This window comes from Sabethes cyaneus, chromosome 1 (assembly GCF_943734655.1).
Source record: "Sabethes cyaneus chromosome 1, idSabCyanKW18_F2, whole genome shotgun sequence".
NCBI lineage: Eukaryota > Metazoa > Arthropoda > Insecta > Diptera > Culicidae > Sabethes > Sabethes cyaneus.
This window is the reverse complement of record NC_071353.1, coordinates 140108997-140133705: the sequence shown is the minus strand read 5'-3', so window position 1 is coordinate 140133705 and position 24709 is coordinate 140108997. Positions and strand designations below refer to the sequence as shown.

Below are 24709 nucleotides of genomic sequence, written 5' to 3'. Positions count from 1 at the left end.
TGATGCTAATTACAAAATTACAGAATAGAAGAGATTAATCAGAGATAAATATAATTTGCTAGCTCACGTTAACGTCCTGTGATAACAAAGGCAGTACAGCAACGTACCGAACGGCGCCCATGGTAATTGAATTTGTTTGTCACTGAAATTTTGTTGTGATGATCACGGGAAGATGAACAAAAATGAATAATTTTGTTGAACACAAAATACGTGACAAAAATTCGTCCATAGCAAAAATGTTAAATTCAAGCATGTTTTTCCTAAAAAACAATCTGAAGCCTCCATACCCAGCATACCACTGACGTTATCTAATTATCATCATCAGCCCAGATGAAGCACGAGATAAAATGCAATCATAGTGATGCCATGGGATGCGATGGTGCGGATATACGTCACCAATCTGTGCAGTTTACCGCAGCCCGCCAGAGTGTGGTCTTACCCTATACATCGTTCGAAAAAGTCACCCATCAAGCAAGCCCAACCGAACCGAACCGCACACGCACACGATCCGCAGAATGTGAAAAACCGCAAGCGAAACCGACAAAACGACCAATGAACTCTCATTTATTTCGCATTACACCTTCCCCCTGTCACACGTCCGACCCAATGTGGCTGCACCCATTCCCCGCGCAAGGACGAAACCCATTCAAATGTGAAAGTACCATAACAAACAATTTTCCTAAACTATTCAAAAAAAAGCATCCTCGGCCTGTCTGCTCCTATTGAGTCGAACAGTTTAGATACCATCTGGTCTGGCTGTGAGCTATCTGTGCGCCGGCACAGAGTATGAGGAACTCAATTCGACGAGCCGAAGCCGTAGTGAGTGCTCCTTTCGGGATGAACACGGTACGGTAGTCCTCGTGCATCCAGCAGCCTAAAGGTAGGCAACCGCGTCGGCAAGCAGCTGTTCACCAGTCTGCATCGTCGTGGCGATCGAAGTGGATGGGAAAGAAAGGTTTTTCCCGTTAAACCACCCGAAAAAGGTCTGGTGCGAATTTTTTTCTCCCCAAACCGAGTGATTGGAAAAGGCTGCGTTTTTGTGTGCTTTTTTTTTTCTTTCTTCTGTTTGGTGCTCAGTTTAGTCATTCGATAATATCCGGTTGAAATTTGAAGCCATCATCGAACGATGATGGCAGTGCCAATGAAAGCGTAGTCGTGAGAACGGAAGTGCCGAGTGATTGCGCGCGAATGGAAATTGATAGTGCAGCTGAGCTGAAACCCTGTCGTTTGCCACCCGACAGACTGTGTTGTGGTAGATCGAAGTGCGAAATTCTCCAAAGGGATTGGAAATGTTGTACCTTTGGTAGACAAATATTGTTCGTTAGAAAGGGATCTAGGCCAATGGGGAGAGGTTAATTTTTTTTCTGTTCGTTCAGGATTCGTTCTCTGTCGAGGGACACCCCGGCACCGCACCGGCAGCGCAGAAGTTCAGCAAAACATATCGTGAAAATTGTATCAATCAACAGTCCTATTGTCTTGCCGCAAAGCGTCCCCGTGCGGGACGATCTACTAGTCTGATGAAGTTTTTTCTGGTCGTTAGGAAGGCAGCGAAAGGAAATGTGTCTATTTAGTAATCCTTCGTCAATCAATCCTTTCTAACTGCCACGCTGGGAGATGTATCTTATCATTAAAATTTTCGATCTCGGTTTTGTTTTGAATTATTTTAGTATCTTTTCTACACTTTTCAGTATAATAATGTAATAGATTTATCCTCAGTTAATTATCGTCAAAAAGAATAATAGTACCAATTAATTAACTCTCAAGCTTGACTCCAAACGTTTTCAATTTAAGGCACCCACACTGACTGGTGGCCAAAATTGCCGACAAAGCTTGATCATTTATTCTCTGCTGTGAATAGAAAATTTCTCCGTTTGTTAGTGCGAGCAGCGCTTTTCTAGCAAACACCCCCGGGGGGGGCGAACGAATAGAAAAAAAGAATAAAAGTGGAAAAGTTTCCTGCCCTCTCCCGGTGCGGCAGGAAGGAAAAGGTGCTACCAGGCTTCGTACGCGAGTTGATTAATTCGGGCGAGCCGCAAACCGCACGTGCAGTTAGCGCTGTTGAGTTGGTGTTGAAGTGAGAGAAAGAAAGAAAGAAAAACAGAAGTTGATTGTCGAAGTTTGCGACCGAGCCGCCGCCGCCGGCCGCTTTGTTCGTTGTCGATTGTCTGTAAAGGACTAGGAAGGGCCGGGCTGCCCTTCCAATTATCACCATTTAGCCAGCATGTTTTGGATACTACGGCGCACCGGAGCGGCAAATTTTTTCAATTCCATCAACAATAACTACACGGCCAAAGGGGGTTCCAGTGCCAGCGGCAGTGCCGGTAAGTAACCTGCTAGGAGCAGGAGCGGAAGAGTTTCCCTAAATTTCACTATCACAGTAAAGCCAGGCACGGAAGGAGATGTTTACAATCACTTATTGAATTTTATAGAAATTGGTTAGTAGCTTGGAGTGCCCAAGGAGGACTCTCTCAAATTACATAAAATGAAATGTAAATTTGGCGTCGGGAAATTCAATTATCAGCAAAGGTCATCAAACTGGTGTTAATGTCCTAAGCAAGGCCGTTGGGATCCGAAGCTGTTTAACTTTACGAGCGCTATATTTCTTCCTTTCACAAGAATAAAGAAGCTGATTCTGCTATCTGTAAAGGCAAAAAGAAGATAAAATCAAACATAGTAAAAGTAACAATCGGGTGAATGATTATGGATGCTAGATTGGCATGCAACGAAATCTCAAAATCAATTATTTAATAGCACTAGCGCCGTTGCAGTGCTGGGTCTTACACGGAAAGAGAGTTTTTATTGTATTGCCGGGCAGAGCAGCATTTTGGTCAAACCTGCTTCAGTTAGGGTAATAAGAGATTTTCCAACGAGAAAGTGATTTAAAGCTATAGCGGACAAATCTTACCAGTTTGACCGACTACTACAGCAGATGGTGGAATTTAATCAATGTCGAATGAACGGTTTTCGATGATTTGACGAAAAAATAATTTAAACGATTTGATTGCAGCTTCCCAGATTCCGCTGAAATGGGATGGTACTTGATTCCGTTTCCAACGCAGTAATTTTTGCGTTGCGTTATCGCAATGTAGTTCGAGTACTCGTCCGCGAGCTTAGAGTATAGGCATAATTTATGAGGATTAGGATAGAATGATTTACTGTGCTAACCACTGACGAATTGTAGCAAAAGTGTGTGAGGTGCGGATGTACATGATTGGCTTGAGCTTTGAGCTAGCTAAGCTGATGTTCAGCTGATAGAAGTATTAGAAAGCGTGAATCGTAAAACCTGTCTATATCCGGCAAACGCCAATGCTCAGAAAAGTCATTTAATGCCGCCATAAATTGTTTATAGGGTGCTCCCAAGCTAGCATTTTTATATGTATTTAAAAGTTAAATATCAGCATTACGGTCAGATCGTATTTGATGCGCGAAACTTGCATATCCGTACTATTTTGGAGGCGATATACATGATGTCGAATAATTGTACGCACGTATTTATTTGCGATAATATCCGATTAAGCGCGATTCGCTCCGTACTGCTATGCAATTCTGTTCTGAAAATCGCATGTGTGTCTGTTATTATCATTGTATGTGAATAAAAATCAACTTAGACGCACTTTATAAAGCTTTAGTCAATGCTTTAGTAATGCCATCATTCCTCTAGATACACAAGCAGAAAAGTTTGCATGTTTCCACGATCCAATTGGAATTTTGATAAAGATTCTTCCCAAGCAACAATATGAGTTATATTGTACTCTTATGGCGGTTTTCATGACCAATTTTGGTCTTAAATACCATCATAAAAGTATAATAAAACCCAAATTGTTACTTGGGCTAAAGCTAATGAGGAGCGTTAAAGTAAACTGTCCAATTCTTGAGTACTAAACCAGCAAAAGAAACCAGAAAAATATTTTCTGTCAGCAGTAGCCAATTAATTCAGTACGCGAGCAGCATGAAACGGCGAGCTAGTGACACTGTACGTAAAGTATTCAGTTGATAAACACTTGTTCTGTTGATCATCTGGATGAATCTACCGAAATATGACAGTAACTGACAGACATACGATATTCAGCATAGAATTGTACAGCAGTACGGAGGGCCCTGTAGCCGCAAGGTTACCGAGTCTGCCTTGACAAGCGAGTGGTCGTGGGTTCGAATCTTAGTAGAATCAGGCCATTCGATGTTAATTGACTTTAGCATGGGTTTATTCTCAGGCCCCTCCACATCCTTCCTACTGCATTCTGCATTTACTAACAATGAAAGCCTCTTGCCAGGACAAGTTATAAGTGGTACTTGTTTGAGGTGCGAATGAAGCTTCTTGTTCAAGGGCAAATTATAGCTTGTTCCGCTTCCTGGTTCTAGGAACGAGATTGGTAATGCATAAGTAGTAAGGAACACATACATACACACATACACACCCTCACTCTGTGCTGAACTCTGCTTTACCGACCATGATCAAGTCTTTAGCCGGGGCTGGTTATAAGAATGATACTTGCTCGAGGTGCGAATGAAGCCTCTTGTTCAAGGACAAATTGTAACTAGTCTCCGCACTTCCTGCCTCTAGAGCTAGATTGGTTGAAAAGTAGTAAGAAGCGTAGAGGGAAAAAAGGGTGAAAACACACCGACACTTTAAGCACGGATAATAAGCAGTTCGCTCATTCTATAGCGATACTGCATTAACAACGGAGTGCGGGACAACGCCTGGATAAGATCACAATAGATCAAAATGCTGGTCGTAGTGATAATATCCACACACAAAAAAAAGATAGCAGTACGGAGCGAGCCGGGCTTTGCGAAGACTTTCATCATTTGATCAAGTTTTCTTTCCATAGTGGAAAATCGACGAATTGCGGCAAGTCTCTCCTATAATGCGTAATGTTAAGGCGATGTCCGGTGCCGCAGGATAGCATTCTTGGTCCGCCGCTTTTTATTATGCTTTTACAGTTCGCCGCATTTGCACACTATTTTCGAGTATACCATTGATGGACAATCGTTAAACAGAGCCAACCAGGTTAAAAATCTTAGTGTTTATCTCGATCGAAAGCTTCAAAGCATTTGGCAGGCACTAAAATCATATAACAGTAAGTGGACAACTTGGGTTTACCACAAAAATCAAAGTGGACTTCAAAAATATAAATAACAAATAATAAATATTGCTGCACTGCAAACTTCCAGGATTTTCTCCGAATTATCGTAAAGTGGAAGCTCTACCGCCCGCAGCACCGTGATATGACCAAATTCGCCAATTCGGCAGCCATAGCTGCCCCAAACGATCAAATTTCAAACGGATCCAACAACAAGCAACAAGCAAATAACCAGCCCGGTCACAGATGCACTGATCGCCAACCTCCGGTCGTCACGGATACCGAGTATCCTGCTTTTCAGTCTCGTCGGCAGGCAACCCACGAGTCGCCAGCACGAATTCAGCTGCCCATCAAACGACCTTCAACTACCGTTTAGCTTAGCATTGCCTTGCCACTAAATGCATACCCAGGTAACCAATAAGCATTTCCAATGCAATTTAAAAGCAAGCCAATAAGCATTTAAGTTGCCTTAAATGCTACTTAAATGCTATTTTGGCAAAATATGCGGCTACTTTACTGCTAGCCCTCTTATAGTGCTGACAATGCTTATTTGCAGCTAGTTACCAACAAGAAGAATTTAAATAGAATTGTGGATGCCAATTTACAACAGTTATGCAGTCAAAAAGCTGATAAACAACAACCTGCAGTATAAAACGCCAAACGCCAGGGATGCTAATAAACGACTGATTTACTGCTTATTTTAATGCTTATTGGTTACCTGGGTACCTAAATGAGGAACTTCAAAGTATAATCTCCATCGTCAGTAGATATGGACCAAGAACCAGAATCTCCAGATCGGGAGACTACTCCATTAAAGACATCTTTCTAACGAACGTGGCCATCTCTGTAATGCCAGAGAAGATCTTGGTCATCCGACCACTACCCTATGGTGGCCAAGCTTACTTGCAAAACCAATCCCGGCAAAAAAGCAAAGCCTGGGTGCTAACTTCGTTATCAAAATTTGACCTTCTGTTTTTATACGACAGACTTCTCAACCAGCTGTTAGAACACAGGACAGTACGGGGTCAGTGCTATGATCCTATTGACTCTAACAGCCTCTCCAAGCCGAGATTCGTACATACGGCGACTGGCTTATTAGACCAGCGTCTTACCTCAAGGCCAACTGGGAGGCCGGACGATCCGATCCTGGACAGCCCCTGAAAACACCGGAGCAGTTCGATCAAGCACTTGAGCATAGGCAAGTGCGGTTCCCGATCAATAACACCTGGTGAGCACCTCTCTTCAGAGAGACGTAGTACCCAGTGTTAACCAGGATTCAAGAGCTACAGAACAAAGAAATCAAAACCATTCTGGTCCATGACCAAAGTCCTTAAGAAAAGACCAAAGGCTAAAGACGATTTCGATAATATATTCAACAGCGGCCTCAAGCACTTACACTACGGCTCGCAGCAATGTGGAAGTTAGCTGAAGTCATCCCAGACCTCAAGCCGGGGGAGAGATTCTTCTGTTTCCAAGAGCTTGCTCTTTGCCCTCTTCAAGCTGTTTGAGCCGTCAATCCAAACTCGAACTCTTTCTTTCGTTGTTGAGCATAGTGATGTCCGTTAATCGTTCGATTAATCCAACTAATCGAATAACACATGAAATATTCGAATAATTTTTAATCGAATACTGCCAGCACGAGTAGTTGAATTAATCGAATAGTTCAATGAGTACGAATAATGCCCGAATAATGCTCGTTAATCGTTCATAGTCGTTCGATTAATCGAAATAATCAAAGAAATATTCGAATATTTTCAATTGAACACCACTGACACGAATAGTTGAATTAATCGATTAGTGCAGACGACGCTCACCGATTAATCGGTAATCGAATAATTGAAAATTTCGGACATCACTAGTTGAGCATGGTGTGTTAGAGGAATAGCTTGGGTTCCACAAAGGAAGGTCTACCATCCATCAACTCCATCAAGTTACCAGCATAATCCAGCGGAACAAGGCTGTATCCAAGAAGGATTGCTGCGAAATCCCAAGCAACAACTCTATTTTATTACGTTCCTCTAGTGGTTTTCATGACCAATTTCATAAAACCGCTAATAAAACAATGAACTTCACCAGAACTTCCTGATGATTACAATAAAACTGCCTTCCGATCAAGAAACCCATTCTTCAGAAGGTTTTTATAACCTCTTTGAGAATTAGGTTATAAGCTTAAGTAGTCTTATCACACTATGCCAAAAGTAGCAGTAAAACCGATTATGCTTTTTACTGCCTAACAGCTACCGCGTACCGCCATAATTTAATGAAACTTTTCGCTACAAAGCTACAAAGCATACAAGTTGCTCTGGAAAAGAGCTAAACCAATCTGCCAGCTTTGTTAACTTGAAAATACTTCCGTGAGCGGAAAAGTTTACTGTCAGATAACCTTGATCGATTTGGTTTATGGCGACCGTAATAAAATATCCCATAGAATATTTAATTAAATTTAATTTTCAGCAATCTCCTTTGATTTGCAGCTTATGCGCATTAAATTTTTTCGTGCATATTGATATGATGAATAAAATCAACGCGCCATCGAGCTTTTGCAATTTTCGAAAACTGGTTGTTTTAACAAAAGAAATATATTCAGTTAGAAGATCTCAATTTCTAGCAAAATCATTCCAGTTACTTCCTGTGATATGAAAACCGACTGATAATAACTAACTTTCTCCAAAACACTTTGCTTTGATGATTATATTTCACGAGCTAAAACAAAATAGTAGAATAAGGCAATATGGCCTCTCAAAAAAGTTTTCGGTATTGAACTCTGATATTCGTCATAATAGCACCTATAAATCTGTTCGATCAGGGTGTTACCGTATTTAAAGCTCTATAAAAGTAACAGATTTATTGCGGTTTGGCAACCAACCGTAATAAGATCTATTTTGATTGGTGCGCCATATTGTATTGCTACGCCCTACGTATGATATGTGTATAAAAGACCTGCACCATGTTCTAATTAGTTTTATCGTGGTGATATAAGCAACCAAAAAGCATATGGTTTATTAACAGTTAACTAGCTATAAGTGTGTTTTGAATCATATTCTGTTGGTATTCCGTAATCTTCTATACCTATAAAGATGGATTTCTGTCTGTCTGTCTGTCGGGATGTTCCTTATAGAATCGAAAACTGCTGAACCAATCGACGTGAAAATTTGCATGTAGAGGTTTTTAGGGCCAGGGAAGGTTCTTATGATGGTTAGAAACTCCTCTCCCCATTAAGAGGGGGAGCTCCCATACAAATGAGACCCAAATTTCTGCATAATTCGAGAACTAATCAAGCAAATGGAACCAAATTTGGCATGTGGGTGTTTTTGGAGGCAAGAATGTTTTCTATGGTGAATTAGGACCTCTCCCCACTTTAGGAGGGGGGCTCCTATACAAATGAAATACAAATTTCCTCATATTTGGCATGTGGGTGTTTTTGGAGGCAAGAATTTTTTCTATGATGAAATACAATTTTTCTCATAACTCCAGAACTAATCAAGCAAATGGAACCAAATTTGGCATGTGGGGGGTTTTGGAGGCAGGATTTTTTTACGATGGTTTGAGACCCTTCACCCCTGTGGTAGGGGGATAAGGACTCTCAGACAAATAAAACAGAAATTTTTGCGTAACTCAAAAACTAATCGAACTCGAGAAATTTTAGACTCTTTCATAAAACATTACTCAATAACAAGACCACCAGAAACTATCAATAACAACATTAGATGATTCAGGGCGAGACGGACACAGGCCGCGAGTGTTGCTGGCGACCTGCCGTCGGAAACGCCGGCCATTGTGGGGGGGGGGGGTCAGCTCCCGTAGAGATCACCTTTATCTAGGTTTATTTATTTTCCTAGATCTACTGACCCCTATCACTTTCCTTCAGTTGGGTCACCCCTGCGAAATGGTACTTTCTACGAAAAGGTTTTCCGTGAAATGGTACATCCCGCGTAAGGTTTTTCGCGAAATGGTATTCTGCGAAACTCTATATTCCGCGTTATGGTCAACCGAGAATTAGTGTTCCGCAAAATGGTATTCGGCGAAATGGTTTGTAATGATGGCGAATGTTTAAATACTATCCGCTTTATTTTATCAGGCTAAGCAATGGGGGAAGTTGTTTTCTATTTTACTGTGAGGAAAATTTGTATATTAAAACACCCATGAACTCCTCAGAAACTTGCATAACTCGCGATTTTGATAAAGGTTGTACGAGATTCACGACTTATGTACAACACAATTTGTGGCAATACGAAGTCTTTCAAGACGAGTGCCTCTATGATGGATTTTCAAAATTATCGTACTGGCTTGGATCGACGGGTCTCATTACTTCATGAAATTTCGCATACAGGTACACTCAAGTCGCTTTTTTCGCGAAGGATACGTTCCGCGTAAATCAAAATCGCGTAAAAAACCACGTAAATTCCGAAATTCGCGTAAAAATAGTTGCGTAAAAAGCGACCTCAGTGTATAATTCATGGACTTATTAATGAAAGATGTGACTTTTCCGTCTTGGGTTTCTTACGCAAGCTTTATTTTACGTCTTCGGCTGACGTTTCGAAGAACTATGTCTTCATCCTCGGAGCAAAACGTTAACAAATGTTTTCTTAGTCAGTTCTTAGTTAGTTTTTCGAAACGTCGGCCGACAACGTAAAATAAAGTTTTTGTAAGAAACCCGAGACCGAAAAGCCACATCTCTTAATAAAAATACAACGGCATATTACAATTATATTATTAATGAAAACAGTATTTAAAAAATACTAGCATTCAAGAGCGAGAGTACCTCTTCAAAAGCGGAGTCTCTCCCGGTCTGTTAGACCGCTAAATTTGGCAAGTGATGAACACCGCAGATTAACAAGTAAAGCAGAATTATGTTCATCGCCATTTGTCAGCGATCAGTTCAGCCGCTTTAGTTACGTCGCACAAACCGTATGAGCTGCCGAAACAAGATCAAATGTTCGACTGTAAAGATTAGAAACAAACCCCGTTTGTTCCATGTTCCATATTCATATTCAATTCAATACCGTCACTCCATCCACTAGAAAACTGTTTTTCCCCATTGACTTTGTGATAAGCCTGTCTATCAGCAAAGTTGCGAGCACTCTCTACCTGCGTATTGCCTACGATACGTTTCAAAAGCGTTTTTGCTGACTTTACCGCAGCTTCCCACAAACCGCCGAATTCAGGCAATTCGATTGATTTCAACACGTTTGCAGAACTCTTTAACGCACTTGATATCATGATCACTTGATATTTTGTTCATGAGCAGTTAATACTAATCCGATATTTCATACTTACCACTTCGAAAGTTTGTTACATTGATTATCATTTACGTACGTGCGCTATAACATTGTCAGTTGATTTGGCTAAGCGATTAGGGATAAACTATACCTAAACGATTATATTTTTAATTGACAAAATAACAACCGAAATCTATAGCATAACACAGCTCGCGAATCCCAGAGCTTCATTAGCTCAGTTAACTGGAAATAATTTCGCCCCCCGATATATCAAACGAACCCCGATATCTAATAACGTTCAACGTGGCTTGTTGATATGCCGATTTTGAGAATCAGCATTATGTTTTTCCTCTCCAGAGCCGACCGCAGCATCGGTGCGGTGGTGTTGGTCATGCGGTGGAATGCATATACTATATTCATCCAATCAACCACCCGCCAATTTGCGACCTCAACAGGGGGGAAATTAAATTGTGCTACCATACAGGATCCAATTCTCCAGAAACGTTCCAGAGGATGGCTCTGCTGGCTGGACTCCGGACAATTCCGGATTGCGTTGCAGCAGCCCACCTGCTGTTTAGCTACGTACACGATAGAATCGTTTTTATGAAAATTGCTTTATGTTCAGCTGGCGACAAGGGCGGTTAGCTGGAAAAACATTCATTTGCATAAATTGTCGAGCAACGTGCGTGTCTGCACGTTACGTTATCTGTGTAATAGCGGGATGTGTAATGGATTTTCTATATTTTTTAAAATGGAGTTAAACAATAGGAATGGTGTTCCTTTCCCATTCTGCCGGCACATCATGAACAAACAGGTTGTGTGAGTTGCAAGTCTAGCAGACGAACCAGCCTGAACAGATTGCAGTTATTTTCGGTTCGAAAGCTTACACATGCGGTTCCATGCAGGGAACATGCATATTTTATAACGTAATACCCCTGGCGGGTGACCTTCGTCGGAACGAGCTGGTAAAGTATAACCGCAAAGCACTTTGCATGCGTCAGACAGGAGCAAATACCATGCGGGGCTCCAGGGAGCTCCGCTATTTCGTATAATTTCTACAAAAGGTAATAATGATGTGAACTTTAAAAAATATACAGATATATCAAAGCTAAAACCGTAAAAGGACCCTTCGTTCGTTCGGTTTGCGTTCAACGTTCGCAAAATTTAACGGGTTTCGGCTCGAATACGTCGACGACGGTGAAGCTTACCGGGATTTACCTTAAACAACAGCCCCAGCATTCAGCCCCGTAGCGACCAAGTCAGACGGTAAACGACTATCCGATTTGAATGAATTTCGCAAGGAAATGCGGAACCCCTCCCCCGTTCCCGTCATAGTAGAAAGGGAGGTAAAATTCCTTTGTGATTGTCTACGGTTATCCCATGTAAAGTGTTTCGCAGCAATGTAAACCGTTTTTTCGTTCGTTCGTTCGTTCAAACTGGAATGGATCATCCTTTTTGGTATAGGATGCAAGGGAAGGAAAAATTCCCGCGCTGTCAGCATGGCACTCGAATGCTTTTGGGGGTTTTGTAAAGCCTACAATTACGGGGTCTTATCAGTGAACATTCAGCCGCTTACCGAGGATAACGCCTACAATGCACAGACAAAAGTGCGTGTAATGGAATTTGCACGTTCGCGAAATGTAAATCAAAATATGAAAAGCGTAATGTTGTTTATATTGTGTCCTTTCCCTTTCAGTTTGTCTGTTCGGAAGTACCGATGGGGAATCAATGCAGACAAATGGTTTATAAACTGACGCTCCTGATTTTTTTTCAGTTTGTAAGCTTTTTGTTCCGTTTGAGTATGAACCACAATGGGTTGGACGTTGGATCCATTGGTGTGCCAGGCTGGGGCACACTAGGTCACGTGCCTCACTTTCTTTTAGAAATTTAGTATAAAACAAAAAAAATCTTTAGCCTATTTAATCTCCCACCCCCAAATTTTTTCGATAAGCAAATCAATTGCGTAAAAATAGTTCTAGTCAGAATATTCATCCCATTTTAAGAATAGATGCGTTAAAATACGAAATAATACAACATTCTAATACAACAACGTGATAAAAACTGGACCAACGGAGTAGAAAAAGAGGAAAAACGAGAGAAAGAAAAACAAGAAAAATTAGTTTGAAAAAATAAAAACGAAAGAAAATTCGTTGCAAAACGGGAGGGAAAACGGAACGTTAGAAGAGAAAAAAGTAGAAAACGGCTGAAAAACGGAAAAACGAGGCGAAAAAAAGAGGAAAATGAACATAAAAAGAGGAAAAACGGATGAGAAAAAAACAGAAAAGAGAAAATGACGAGAAACATTGAAAAAAAGACTAGGAAACGAGGCCGAAATTAAGCACAAACTGAACAGGAAACGAGAAAAACGGAGTAAAAAGAAACAGAAAACACAAGATAGAAAAGGAGAAAATACGGGAGCAGGCAAACTGATGAACGAGAATAGAAAAAAGGAAAAATGGAGTGAAAATCTGACCGGGAGACAAACGGGATAAAAAAAGAACAGCATGTGATAGAAAAGGAGGAAAAACAGGTGAAAACAAAAAATAGAAAATGTGTTAACGGGACAGGAGAAAAGATTGGTAAAGAGGATAAACGGGCCTGAAAATGATTGAGAAACAACGAAAACTGTTCAATATTTCTTAGAAGAAAAGAAGAGGTGAACCAGGACTGAAAAGGAGAAAAAGTGGGCAGGAGAATGGTGAACGCAAGCGAAAAGCGACAGGGGATAAAAGGGAATAAAACAGGACAGAAAAGGTGGAAAACGAGAAAGAAAAAGAGGAAAATGAGTCAAGGAAAGGACAAGCGAAAAGAATTATGACGAAACAAAAAAAAAGAAACCAATAGAAACAACGAGGACATCAGGAAAACGATGTTAAACGGGTTATAAAAGGAGAAAGATGTGAATGGGAAATGGGAATGAGATGGGAAAATATAACAGAAAAAGAAGGAAAAGAAAACAGGAAAAACCGATCAGAGAAAGGTAAAATGAAGATAAAGAAGAAAAACCGGAGAGAAAAGGGGAAAAAGGGAACCAAAACAGAACAAACGTGACAGAAAAGAAGAGAAAACGGGGCGTCTAAAAGAGGAAAAACGAAAGAAAAATGGCATGAAAATATAAAAATGAAAGAAAATAATAAAGAACATATGAAGTTAAAATGGGAAGAGAAAATAAGGCATTAAAGAGGAGACTGAACGTAAAAGATGAAAAACGGATGAAGAATGAAAAAAAATTAGAGAAACGAATGAAAACGAGATACTCTAGAAGGAAAATAAGGACAAATGGGACAGAAAAGGAGGATACACGGAACAGAAAAGGATGAAAAAGGAGATAGAAAAGAAGAAAATACAGAACCAGAAAAATTGATGAACGACAACAGAAAAAGACAAGATAGAGAGAAAATGGAAAGACAAACAGGATAAAACGTACAACAGAACGTAACAGAAAACGAGGTAAAGCAGAATATAATAATAAACGGAACGGAGAACGGTGCAAACGAAAACAAAAAATTAAGAAGTTAACCAATAAGACAGAAAACAAAAAAGAGACAGAAAAGGAGGAGCAACGAGCCTAAAACTGAAAAAAAAGAGAGACACAAAAGGAAAACCAGGATCAAACAGAAAAATAAAGGTAACATTGGGACAACAAAAAGGAAAAAGAGTCGACAGTAGAGAAAAAGAAAAAAGAAGCAACAGAAAAGTTGGGAAAACGAGAAATAAAAAGTAGGAAACCGGGACTCTTGTCCCGGAACTAGCAAACGGTTGGAAATGGAAAAAAATATAGCAAAACAAAAGTAGAAACCCGATAGAGGAAACGAGGTAAACAGAAAAAAGATTTCGAACGGGACATAAAAGGAGAAATATGGGATAAAATGCGAATGGAAATGGTAATGGGATGGGAAAATGGGACAGAAGAAGAAGAAAAGGAAAACCGGAAAACCCGACCAAAGAGAAATATAAAACTGAAGATAAAGAAAGAAAAGTGGAGGGCAACGGGAACCAAAACAGAATAAATGTAACAGAAAAGAAGAGAAAACGGGGCATCTGAAAAAGGAGAAACGAGAGAAAGAGAAAAAGAAATAATTATTCCTTTATTCATTTCATTATAATGGAATGAAAAATAAAAACCAAAGAAAAAGCGTGACAATATGGGTACTGAAAATGGAAAAAAGTGTAACAGTAGAAAATGGGTGAAAAAGAAAAAATGAGGCGGAAAAAGAGTAAACCGAACATAAAATGAAAATGAACAAAATGGAAAACGGAAAGAAAGAAAATAAGAGAAAAGAAGGAAAACCGGAAAGAAAATAAGTTCAAATGAGACAAAAAAGGAGGGAAACTGGACCAGAAGAGGGGAAAATACGGAAGCAAAAAAAAAGCAGGCATTATGTCCTGAAGAACGAAACAGACGAAAACAAAAAATAGAAAGAGGGTAACGGTACAGGAAGCAAAATGATTGGAATTGGAATTGGAGATTGGAAAACAGAAAACAGGTCTGGAATGAATGAAAAAAACTAAAAATGGAACAGAAAAGAGAAAAACAAAAGGAGAACCAGGAATGAAAAGGGGTGAAAGACAGGAACAGGAAAAGAGAAAAGGAAACAACGGACAGGAAAAACGAAAGCGAAAAGAAGACTGGAAGACGGGAGGGAAAAAGAAAAAATGAAAAGCCCAAAAACTCGTGACAAAATGCTAGAGAACATCGGAAGTTAAAATGGAAAAAAGTATAAAAGATGAAAATGGGTGAAAAAGGTTAAATCAGGCAAAAAAGAGGCAATTGAACGTGAAAAAAATGAAAAACGGATGAGGAAAGACAGAAAATGAAAAAAAAGAAGGGAAATAAGAAATAAAATAAGAACAAATGGAACAGAAAAAGAGAAAAAACGGAACAGAAAAGGCGTAAAAATGAGATAGAAAAGGAGAAAATACGGAAGAAGAAAAATTTATGAACAACAACAGGAAAAGTGGCACGTGGAGAGGAAATGAAAAAGGAAGAAAAACGGGGAAAACGAAAGAAAGAGCGTGACAGAAAAGAAGCGAAAGCAGGACATGATGAACGGAACAGACGAAAACTAAAACATAGAAAAGGAGTTAACGGGACAGAAAAAATGTAACTGAAAAAGAGGAAAAACGGGCATTAAAATGGAAGAGAAAGGACGAAAAATTGGACGGTAAAGAAAAAAAACAGGAGGAAAACCATAACTGAAATTCATCCCGGAACAGGAAAAGAGAAAGAGAAAGAGCGGACAGAAAACAGGAAAAACGAAACCGAAAAGGAGAAAACACGAGACGAATAGAAAGAAGATAGTATAGAAAAAGAAAAAAGCGCTACAGAAAAGGTGAGAAAACGAGAAAGATGAGTAAGAAAGGGATTGGAAACGGAAAATAGGACAGAGAAAGAAGAAAACAACAACAAAAAATGACCAAAGAAAAAGGTAAAACTGGACATAAGGAAAGAAAACCGGAGAGCAAAGGTGAAGAAGGCAACCAAAACAGAATAAACGCGGCAGAAAAGAAGAGAAAATGAGATATTTGAAAAAGGAAAAACAGAACAGACGAAGCAGAAAAACGAAAAAGAGGAAACAAAAACTGTAATGGAAAAAAAGAAGCAAAAAGACGGAGAACGCTAAAGATGATCATAAAAAACATAAGAAAGAATGAGACAGGAAACGAAGAACAATGAAACAATGAAAAACGGAAAACACGGGATAGAAAAAATAAAAATCTAGCGAAAAAAAGAAAAACCGGAAACAAGAAAAGAAAAGTCCGAGAAAAAATCACGAAAAAGGTACATAAACGAATAAAAACAAGAAATAGAACATAAAAAATAAAAAAACAGGATCACAAGCGAGAAAACAGGAACAGAAAAGAGGCAAAAAGGTGTGAGAGTGTTAGACGAACTCTGTCAGTTCTAATTTCAAGTAAAACTTAGGTGTGCAATTTCTTCTCCATGTCCAAATTAAAGTCTAATTTAATGTCAATTCTATGTCGATTTTGAGCCCAATTTCAAGTTGAATTCAATTCCAGTTTTAAGTTAATTTTTAACTCTGATTTCCCATTTCCAGTAAATTTGGTCCAAATTTCGGACTCCGGAGTTTTCAACCTAATCGACCAAGATCGGATTCCCCAGCTTTTGTTTATGTCTGGGCACGCTAGTGGTTGGATCAACATCGTAATCCATTCTCAGTTACTCTTCAGAGAAGTTAATGTCTTTCAAACTTTCCCATATAAATTAGTGCAAAACTTTCCGTTCGATGGTTGTCATCCATTCCGTAAATAAATCGCTCAAAATCACCGGCCTCGTAATTTCATGCACCACCACCAGCGACAAGAGTCCTTTCTCGTTCAACAAACTCCCATTACGGTAACAATCGAAACCAAATCGGTGGTGGTGGTGGCTGGTTTGGGGGATTAGTCAGCATTAGTCAGTTTTGCATGCAGAAGCTCAAACTCAATTAGACTAAGATTTCGGTTCACCTAGCCTAGCGCCTAGCCCAGCGTCAGTCGCCTCACTCACTTTTGCTATAAATAGCCTTATTCCGTGACCAAGTATCGTCCGCTCGGACCGGAACGGAACGGAACGGAACAGAACTCTAAACGTCGGTAGCCCTAAGAGCACACACTTATACACGCAAGCATACCAAATGCCAATTTCCTATGAAGAGGGTACCTTCCAGTCCACCAACTGTAACAAGTGGCTGTATCGCTGCGGTTAAGCTTCGTCTCTCCGATAGTCGAATTTAGCCACCGAGCCGAGGATGGGTGAGCCTTCCCGTGGGGTGGGTTCGGGAGTAGTATATGGAAAGTTGATAGCGAGCTCGTCGAGTATGTGCTATCGAGATGAAACGAGATAATTGGATTCTACTTGGGGCTTAGTGCAAACACTTCGTAGCAGATGACGTTTCTCTTTTGATGGCGGTCGGTCGATGCGGTATTACTTCGTCCGTTGCGTTGGAACCTGGGAGCTGGGAATGGGGAAAGATTATATCCCTGAGCTGGCGTACGTACGGCAGGAGGCAAGCAAGCGGTTTGTAACTAGAACATTTTACGAACTTTTCGTTGGTTGATACTGGCAAAAGTGTCGCTCCATTGTTCTAGTCTAACTACTTAGAGGTTGTTTATTTTACGCCAGAGAATTTGACTTTTCGGTCTGTTGATTGTGATACGATGAGCCTGGCTGCTACTGCTGGCAACGTGTCGTGGCAAGGAAAGGGAAATCGTGAGAGGTTAATTTAGCTGCGAGAAGCAAAAAATGTATTAATTGGTGGGAACGTTTTCCCTTAATGAAGATTGCTCCTCTAAGAGATTTGAGCACAATTACTTCTGTGTTTGATAATTGCTGTATAATCTTTACAACAACGTGAAGAGTCTCATGGTGAAAAGAGATCTAGATGTTACACACTATACATTCCATTAGATTACGACAGAGAAATAATGGTACAATACTAAATATATTCCATATTAACACAAATTATCTGAAGTTTGGGTAGAAAGAATACTACAAGATGACCAATCCGTAGTAATAATATACGGGGGTTGACGAAAAAGAACATGGTAGTAATTAACCCCAATGTCGTTGAGCATTTATAATTAGAAGCTCAGTTTGATTCAAATATCAAGCGTCTCCATCTTTTTCTTCCAATAGCTCCACAAAAAATAATTCAACATGGTAAATCACCTCATCTTGGAGGCTAACTCTTGGTTCCATAACATGGAATTAAACGTTCGCCGAACGATTCTGTCAATAAATCAACAGTGGCATGTTGCACCATCTTGTTGAAACCACACCTGATACAATAAAAAGGGTAGTTATGGCCCACGAGTTATGTTTTGGAAACAAGCAGAAAAATGATTTCGTTGGCCCATAAAGCGCACCAAACAGTGACTTCTTAGGGTGCAACAATGTTTCGACAAGGGAGTACTCCATTAGGCATACGGACGTTAAGCAAAATAGCCGATTTTTGTTAACAATAGACGCTTTTACCCTGTGAGTCATTTGCGTCTAAGCTTTATTTAATACAAACGAATATATACAATTTTAAAGTTTACAATAAGTTGACAGTTCTACACGCTTGAAAAATTCTGTAAAATTTTATCGAAATCTGAGCAGCCGAACGTTCGGTAAAAATTCCGGAGAGACGTTTACCTATGTTTGGTAATGTTTGGTATCATAAAAAAATTTACCGAACGAAAATTTACCGAAAATTTGCCGCTACTCATATTTCGGTAAAATTTTACTGAATTCGCTGGTTTTTTGTGCTGCGTTCCACTCTTGCTTTCAAGAGAATTAAGATTTTTTTTAAATAAGAAACTTTGCATCCCTTCCGGTTAGTTCATTATTTACGAAGTTGGAAAATATTCCTTCCATGGTCAGTTTATCTGGAGTAATATTTCCCGGGATTCCCGCATGTCCAGGAACCCAGGGCTTTCGTTATATCTTTCGTTTTAATTGTTTCTTCACAACTTCCAGCCCTTCTTTCAGTCTATTATGGAAATCAGTACAATTTTTTAATTCTTTCCAACGTTACAGTAATTCATGGAAAAGTGTCACACTGTGACGCTCTCGAAAGTTGATTTCGCTCTATGCCCATTTCCATCACTCTGATTGCGGTTCGAGCCTCTGTCAGTACCGTCAGGTATTCGAACGGGAGTCCGGCTTCACAGCATACTGCCCTAGTGGGAAATGCCTCGGATGCTATCCGTAACGGCTTGTTATACGCTGGTTGAAGTATTAGGATTACTACCTCCTTCGTTCTGCTAACTAAGCTCGCTGTTCGAGGGGTTTGATTCCAATTAGTAAGCAAAGGTCCCATGATATATGATGGTAAACTCTCAGGATTTCTCCATGACAGTGTACGGCAGATATATCGGATGAAATGTTTTTGTACACGTCCAATGCGCTGCACCCACTTCCTTACTTATCCTGGCTCGCTGTCTTTCAGAATTTGACCTGAAATATAATGTTCCGCCAACTAACTCGGTTCCTGGCTGTGCGTCCCCAATTTATCGACTCTCCCACACTTTCCAGGTTATGCTACACTTCTCCCCCACGCGCTGCACTTAATTGAAAACCGAAAAGATCCTTCAAAACACTTCCCCATTTAAGTATATTTTGTTAAATTATTGAAAATTGCTAAATATCATAAAAAATATTGTTATCAATACCATATATGTGGAAGGCTGGATGATGGAGTGAATTGCCAACCTTAAGGTCTGGGGGGTCTGAAGGGTCCTTAAGGTCTGAAGCAGATATGTCACGTTCACGTTCTTCTCACAAACAAATCTTCACGTGAGTTAAAGATGGTACAGCGAAATTGATTATTACATGGAAGGATCCCAATGCTGGAAGGCGATTCTTAGAAGCCCGGAATGCGCACAAGTGCCTCTGCTTGTGGGTCCGTCCAATCCCTTTTGGCCCTTCTGTAACAGCATTAGTGTGAAATTCATTTGATAATTAAATTTGGATCTACTGTAAGTCTTCCTACATACACTGGCAAATCCTTGAAATGATGGCGGCTTCCCCTCTTACTGCTACTTACTACTACGTCCATTGCGCTGCACCCAAATGTCATCGTACGGGTCCCGTATAACACACGCATATTCTATAATTGAGTGTACTGGCCGATTCTGACAATCCTGGCGATTCACCCTGCTAGTGATCATGGACTAATGCTGCCTGTACGTCAATTGAGCGTTCAAAATTACACCCGCCAGGGCATGTGACTCGTTGGTACCCGTGTACCTATGAACCACAGAGGCGCAGACTCCAGCGTGGTGTTGTGGGTTCAAATCCGGTTATAATCTCAGATTATGCTTGGTTCGACCCATGCACCTTCCAGCATTGGACAAAAGGGGTAGGAGTCACAAAGACAACTTGTTACGCGTAGCTACCTATTACACCCCCCCCCCTTCCTTTAGACTCTTCCCCCTCTATTACCTAAAAATCCGTCTTCATTACTTTCCCTTATCGTCCCTTGATCAATTGTAGAACAATCGTTTCAAAAAAATATAAAAAAATTTACCGATCGGTCGGCTGTTGAGATTTCGGCAAAATTTTGCCGAACTCGGTGCTTTTTTTAAGTGTGTAGGTAATGTCATATAATTACAGCTCACTATGGTCCAGAAAGCCAAATTAGGTGGAAAAAATTGTTTACTCAGTAGTCGTTGATTTTAGACTATTTACGTCTTAGCAACAAAATCTTGATTTAGGATGCCGCTTTTTTGGCATAAACTATTTTAGGGTGGCCCTTAAATTAACCAAGATCCAGAAATTATCTTCAAAACGAAACAGGATAGAGTGATATTCATTTCAGCAATTTTATAGCTTGAAGTATTTTGAGTAATATTGCAGAAGACGAAATCCTTCTATCTCGAACCGTTTCCATATTAGAGCGATTTTCCAGAGTCAAGTTAGGGTGACCCTGCTATTTTGCGATTTTTCTCCATAACTTTTTTATTTTGCATTTCTCGCAAAACACTTCCTCAGATGACTTTTGAGGCTCAATAAGACGCAACTTTTGGTGAAAAAAGAAATTGGCTATCTACTTTACTTCTACACTTATATTAATTTTTATGATAAAAATAGGCCGTTTTTAAATGTTAGTATCTCAGAAAGGTGCAAGCAGAATTAAAATCGGTTAATTGCGTTTGAAAGATCGTGATTTTTTGTGCATAATATCAAAAAATTGGAGAGTGGATTTTTGTCTATCTCAAATAAATCAACTTTGAATATGTGTGATTTTAACATATTTAAGTATATAAAAGTAAACGAGTTGTGCCATAACGCCGAAAGGCCTTGACTGTTCTTTATTAAACTTAGCGTACATGTTTCTTGACATAAGTAAATCAGCACAGGGGGTTGACAAAAGCGGGGTGGTTGCTAAAAAGGGGAGGGGGAGGTACAAATAAGTAAAAGTGGCTGTAATTATCTTGCATCTAAACCGTTATAAGTTGTGTGAGTGGTCCAAATCTAAAAGAGAATGTATAAACTTAACCTCACGTTTGTTGACTTAAACTTCATAATGAGGTTAGACATTAAAAACGGTAGACTATCCAATAAACAGAGGGAATGGTAGACAAAGTAATGAAATCATATGTGTTTGACAGTATCATGGAGTGGAACTACCGAATGAGAAGTTTAAATAGTTTTCTACCCGCGACGGGGATTTCCGTGATTCGCACCTCCCCTTTCATCAGAGGCCACCATTTTTTTGTCTTTCAGCCACTTGTACATCTGTTTTCGATAAGATTGAAAATCTCAGGCGAGTGAGTGTGAAAAGCATAGTATCCAAAGCTTACTCCACTGACGCAAGCCTACGCCAAACAACTGCTGGCACTGTGTGCATACATTCTGCTACCTACACACTCGCGAGTGTACAGCCTCATATCAACTTTCTACACATCCCGCCCGCGAATCCAAAGCTCACGAGCTGTCCATAGGTCGTGAGCACGAGCGGCACACTTGGATGTATGGATACGGATTTTACTTTTCTTCTTCATTTTACACCCTCGCTTACACACGCGGGTTGGTGTGCGGGCCAATGCGAGCGATGATAGGTATCAACTGCTGGGTTGCAATGACGAGCGTAAGCAACGAACGTGCTACATTCCGTTATCGAAACTGGACCTTGTTTTTTATACGACAGACTTTGCAGCCAGCTGTTAGAGTGCAGGACAATTGCAGGGCCAGTTGCTACGATTCTATTGACTCTAACAGCCTCTCCCAGTCGGGATTCGAACATATGACGACTGGCTTATTAGACCAGCATCATATCTCGAGGCCAACTGGGAGGTGATAACTAAATACACTATGACAAAACTTGTCGCAGTGTATGAGAATATCAGAAAAGAAATGCGAAAGAAATGCTCATGCATATGTGTTCGTTAGAAGAAAATCGTGAGACAAAATTGGACCACACGTATGCGGGCTTCACAACACTACGTTTCAGTTTGCAAATTCTCATAATACAAAAAACAAAGCTTTTTTCCTCATTTAGACATATCTACCCCTCCCCTTGATTAGCTCTCCTCGGTCAGCGGTCCTTTTGTCTACAGCTCTCCGAAGATAATGAAAGAGACACAAAGCCTTCCTTATATTGTTCTACTTCCGTAGTTGTGACCCTCCCATCTTTTCACACGCTCATCTTATCTCCCAGCCACTTGTACAACTTCTAACACACCAAATGCAAGATATTATTATTATTATATATTTAAGAGGTTTTGAGCCTGTGGCTGGGTCGCCCCTTAATGTAAGATGATCGCAGCCACTTTTACTTATTTGGCCCTCCCCCCCCCCCTTTTTTGCGACCACCAAGAAACATGTACGCCAAGTTTGCTGAAGAACAGTCAAGGCGTTCCGTAGTTATGGCGCAACTCGTTTACTTTTATATACTTGAATATGTTAAAACCACACATATTCAAAATTGATTTATTTGAGATAGACAAAAATCCACTCTCCAATTTTTTGATATTATGCATAAAAAATCACGTTCTTTTAAACGCAATTAACCGATTTTAATTCTGCTTGCACCTTTCTGAGATACTAACATTTAAAAACGGCCTATTTTTATCATCAAAATTAATATAAGTGTAGAAGTAAAGTAGATAGCCAATTTCTTTTTTCACCAAAAGTTGCGTCTTATTGAGCCTCAAAAGTCATCTGAGGAAGTGTTTTGCGAGAAATGCAAAATAAAAAAGTTATGGAGAAAAATCGCAAAATAGCAGGGTCACCCTAACTTGACTCAGGAAAATCGCTCTAATATGGAAACGGTTCGAGATAGAAGGATTTCGTCTTCTGCAATATTACCCAAAATACTTCAAGCTATAAAATTGCTGAAATGAATATCGCTCTATCTTGTTTCGCTTTGAAGATAATTTCCGGATCTTGGTTAATTTAAGGGTCACCCTAAAATAGCTCATGCCAAAAAAGCGGCCTCTTAAATCAAGATTTTGTTGCTAAGGCATAAATAGTCTAAAATCAACGACTACTGAGTGAACAATTTTTTCCACTTAATTTGGCTTTCTGGATCACAGTCAGCGGCACCAGTTAGCGATCAGTAATGCTTGCAGTCTCTAGCAATAACCTTGAATAACCTGATAGATTTTAATGTCACCCGCATATCGTGTGCCGTGAGGTAACAACTTTGCAACAATGCAGTATTCTGGGATCCCTACTGTTTTCATTGATAAACAACGAAAACAGTAGGGATCCCAGAATACTGCCTTGTGGAACCTCGGAATCATTATTAAACTAGCTAGATAGCGAAGTACCCAACTACACAGCAATTTTACTATTCCGCAGGTACGATTCCAACCATGCTTCCAATGCGGCAGATACTCCAAGTCTGTTACATTTAGCACACAGTATCCCATGATCGACATGATCGAATGCAGCTTTCAAGTCAGTATAGACAGCGTCAATCTGGAGTCTTCGATCCGTAATACGCAAGCAGAAATAAGTGACATCTAATAAGTTAGAAGCTACGGATCTGCCAGAAAAAAGGCCATGCTGTGCAGTTTTTTATGCTGAACATTAGACGATCGTAGGCAATTGCTTCGAAAACTTTTGAACAGGCGTACAAGCAGGAAATCCCTCGATGCTGCTCCACATTACGATTATCGCCCTTACCCAGACCTAGACAGATGCGATTTCCGTGTGCGTTTCCTGCGGCCGTCTGTTCCTGAATCATTTATAAAAAGTTTCCCAAAACCAGAATTAATACAAACTTAGTGCAGTTCTATTTACTCATTCTGACTTCGCCAAATAGAAGACGCAGCTCAAGTAGACACAATATACACAGATCTCAAAGCTGCTTTTGGCAGCATTGACCACCATATTTTGCATCGAAAACTGTACCGCTTAGGAGCTTTTGATGGCTTCGTCTGCTGGCTTCAGACTTACCTAACAAATCGACAACTCTCAGTTAAATAAGGCTCTACTAAATTGTTCTGTTATTACATTCAATCTAGAGTCCGTAAGGAGCAACCTAGGCCCGTTACTGTTTATTACATTTTTCAATGACGTCTGTTTGGTGATCCCATCGGGCTGCAAGCCACTATGCGTTGATGATCTTGTTACGTATTGACATTTAAGGGATCTGTGATCTAAAAAAGTAGACACGTCCAGTCCAGTCAGATGAGTAGCCAAAAGAAGAATAGCTCGATGGCTAGTTCATTATAGACTAAGTCGTGTTTTGCTATAAACTCTAAAGATAGTCTCTCTTTTTAGTACTATTCGATTGAGGTGGATTTGGACGTTGATGCATAAAGTTATACTTAACAGATCTAAAGATATTCCTCTCTGTACGATCTGTTGAGGACTGTAAGCCATTACAAGATTTTATCAACCAGTTTACAAAATGGTGTCGTTTAAACAACCTGCTCCAAATGCTCAGTCACACAAAGCAAAACATCATC

The 24709-nt window shown here is 40.0% G+C and overlaps 1 protein-coding gene across 1 annotated transcript in view; it reads left to right on the top strand.

Annotated features, from left to right (window-relative positions):
• Positions 1-2221: 2221 nt before the first annotated feature.
• Positions 2222-24709, top strand: part of LOC128745240 (uncharacterized) — a 140165-nt gene continuing 117677 nt past the window's right edge. The window contains exon 1 of the mRNA XM_053842270.1: positions 2222-2321. Within this exon, the coding sequence (XP_053698245.1) occupies positions 2222-2321 (100 nt within the window). The remainder of the gene's footprint in view (positions 2322-24709) is intronic.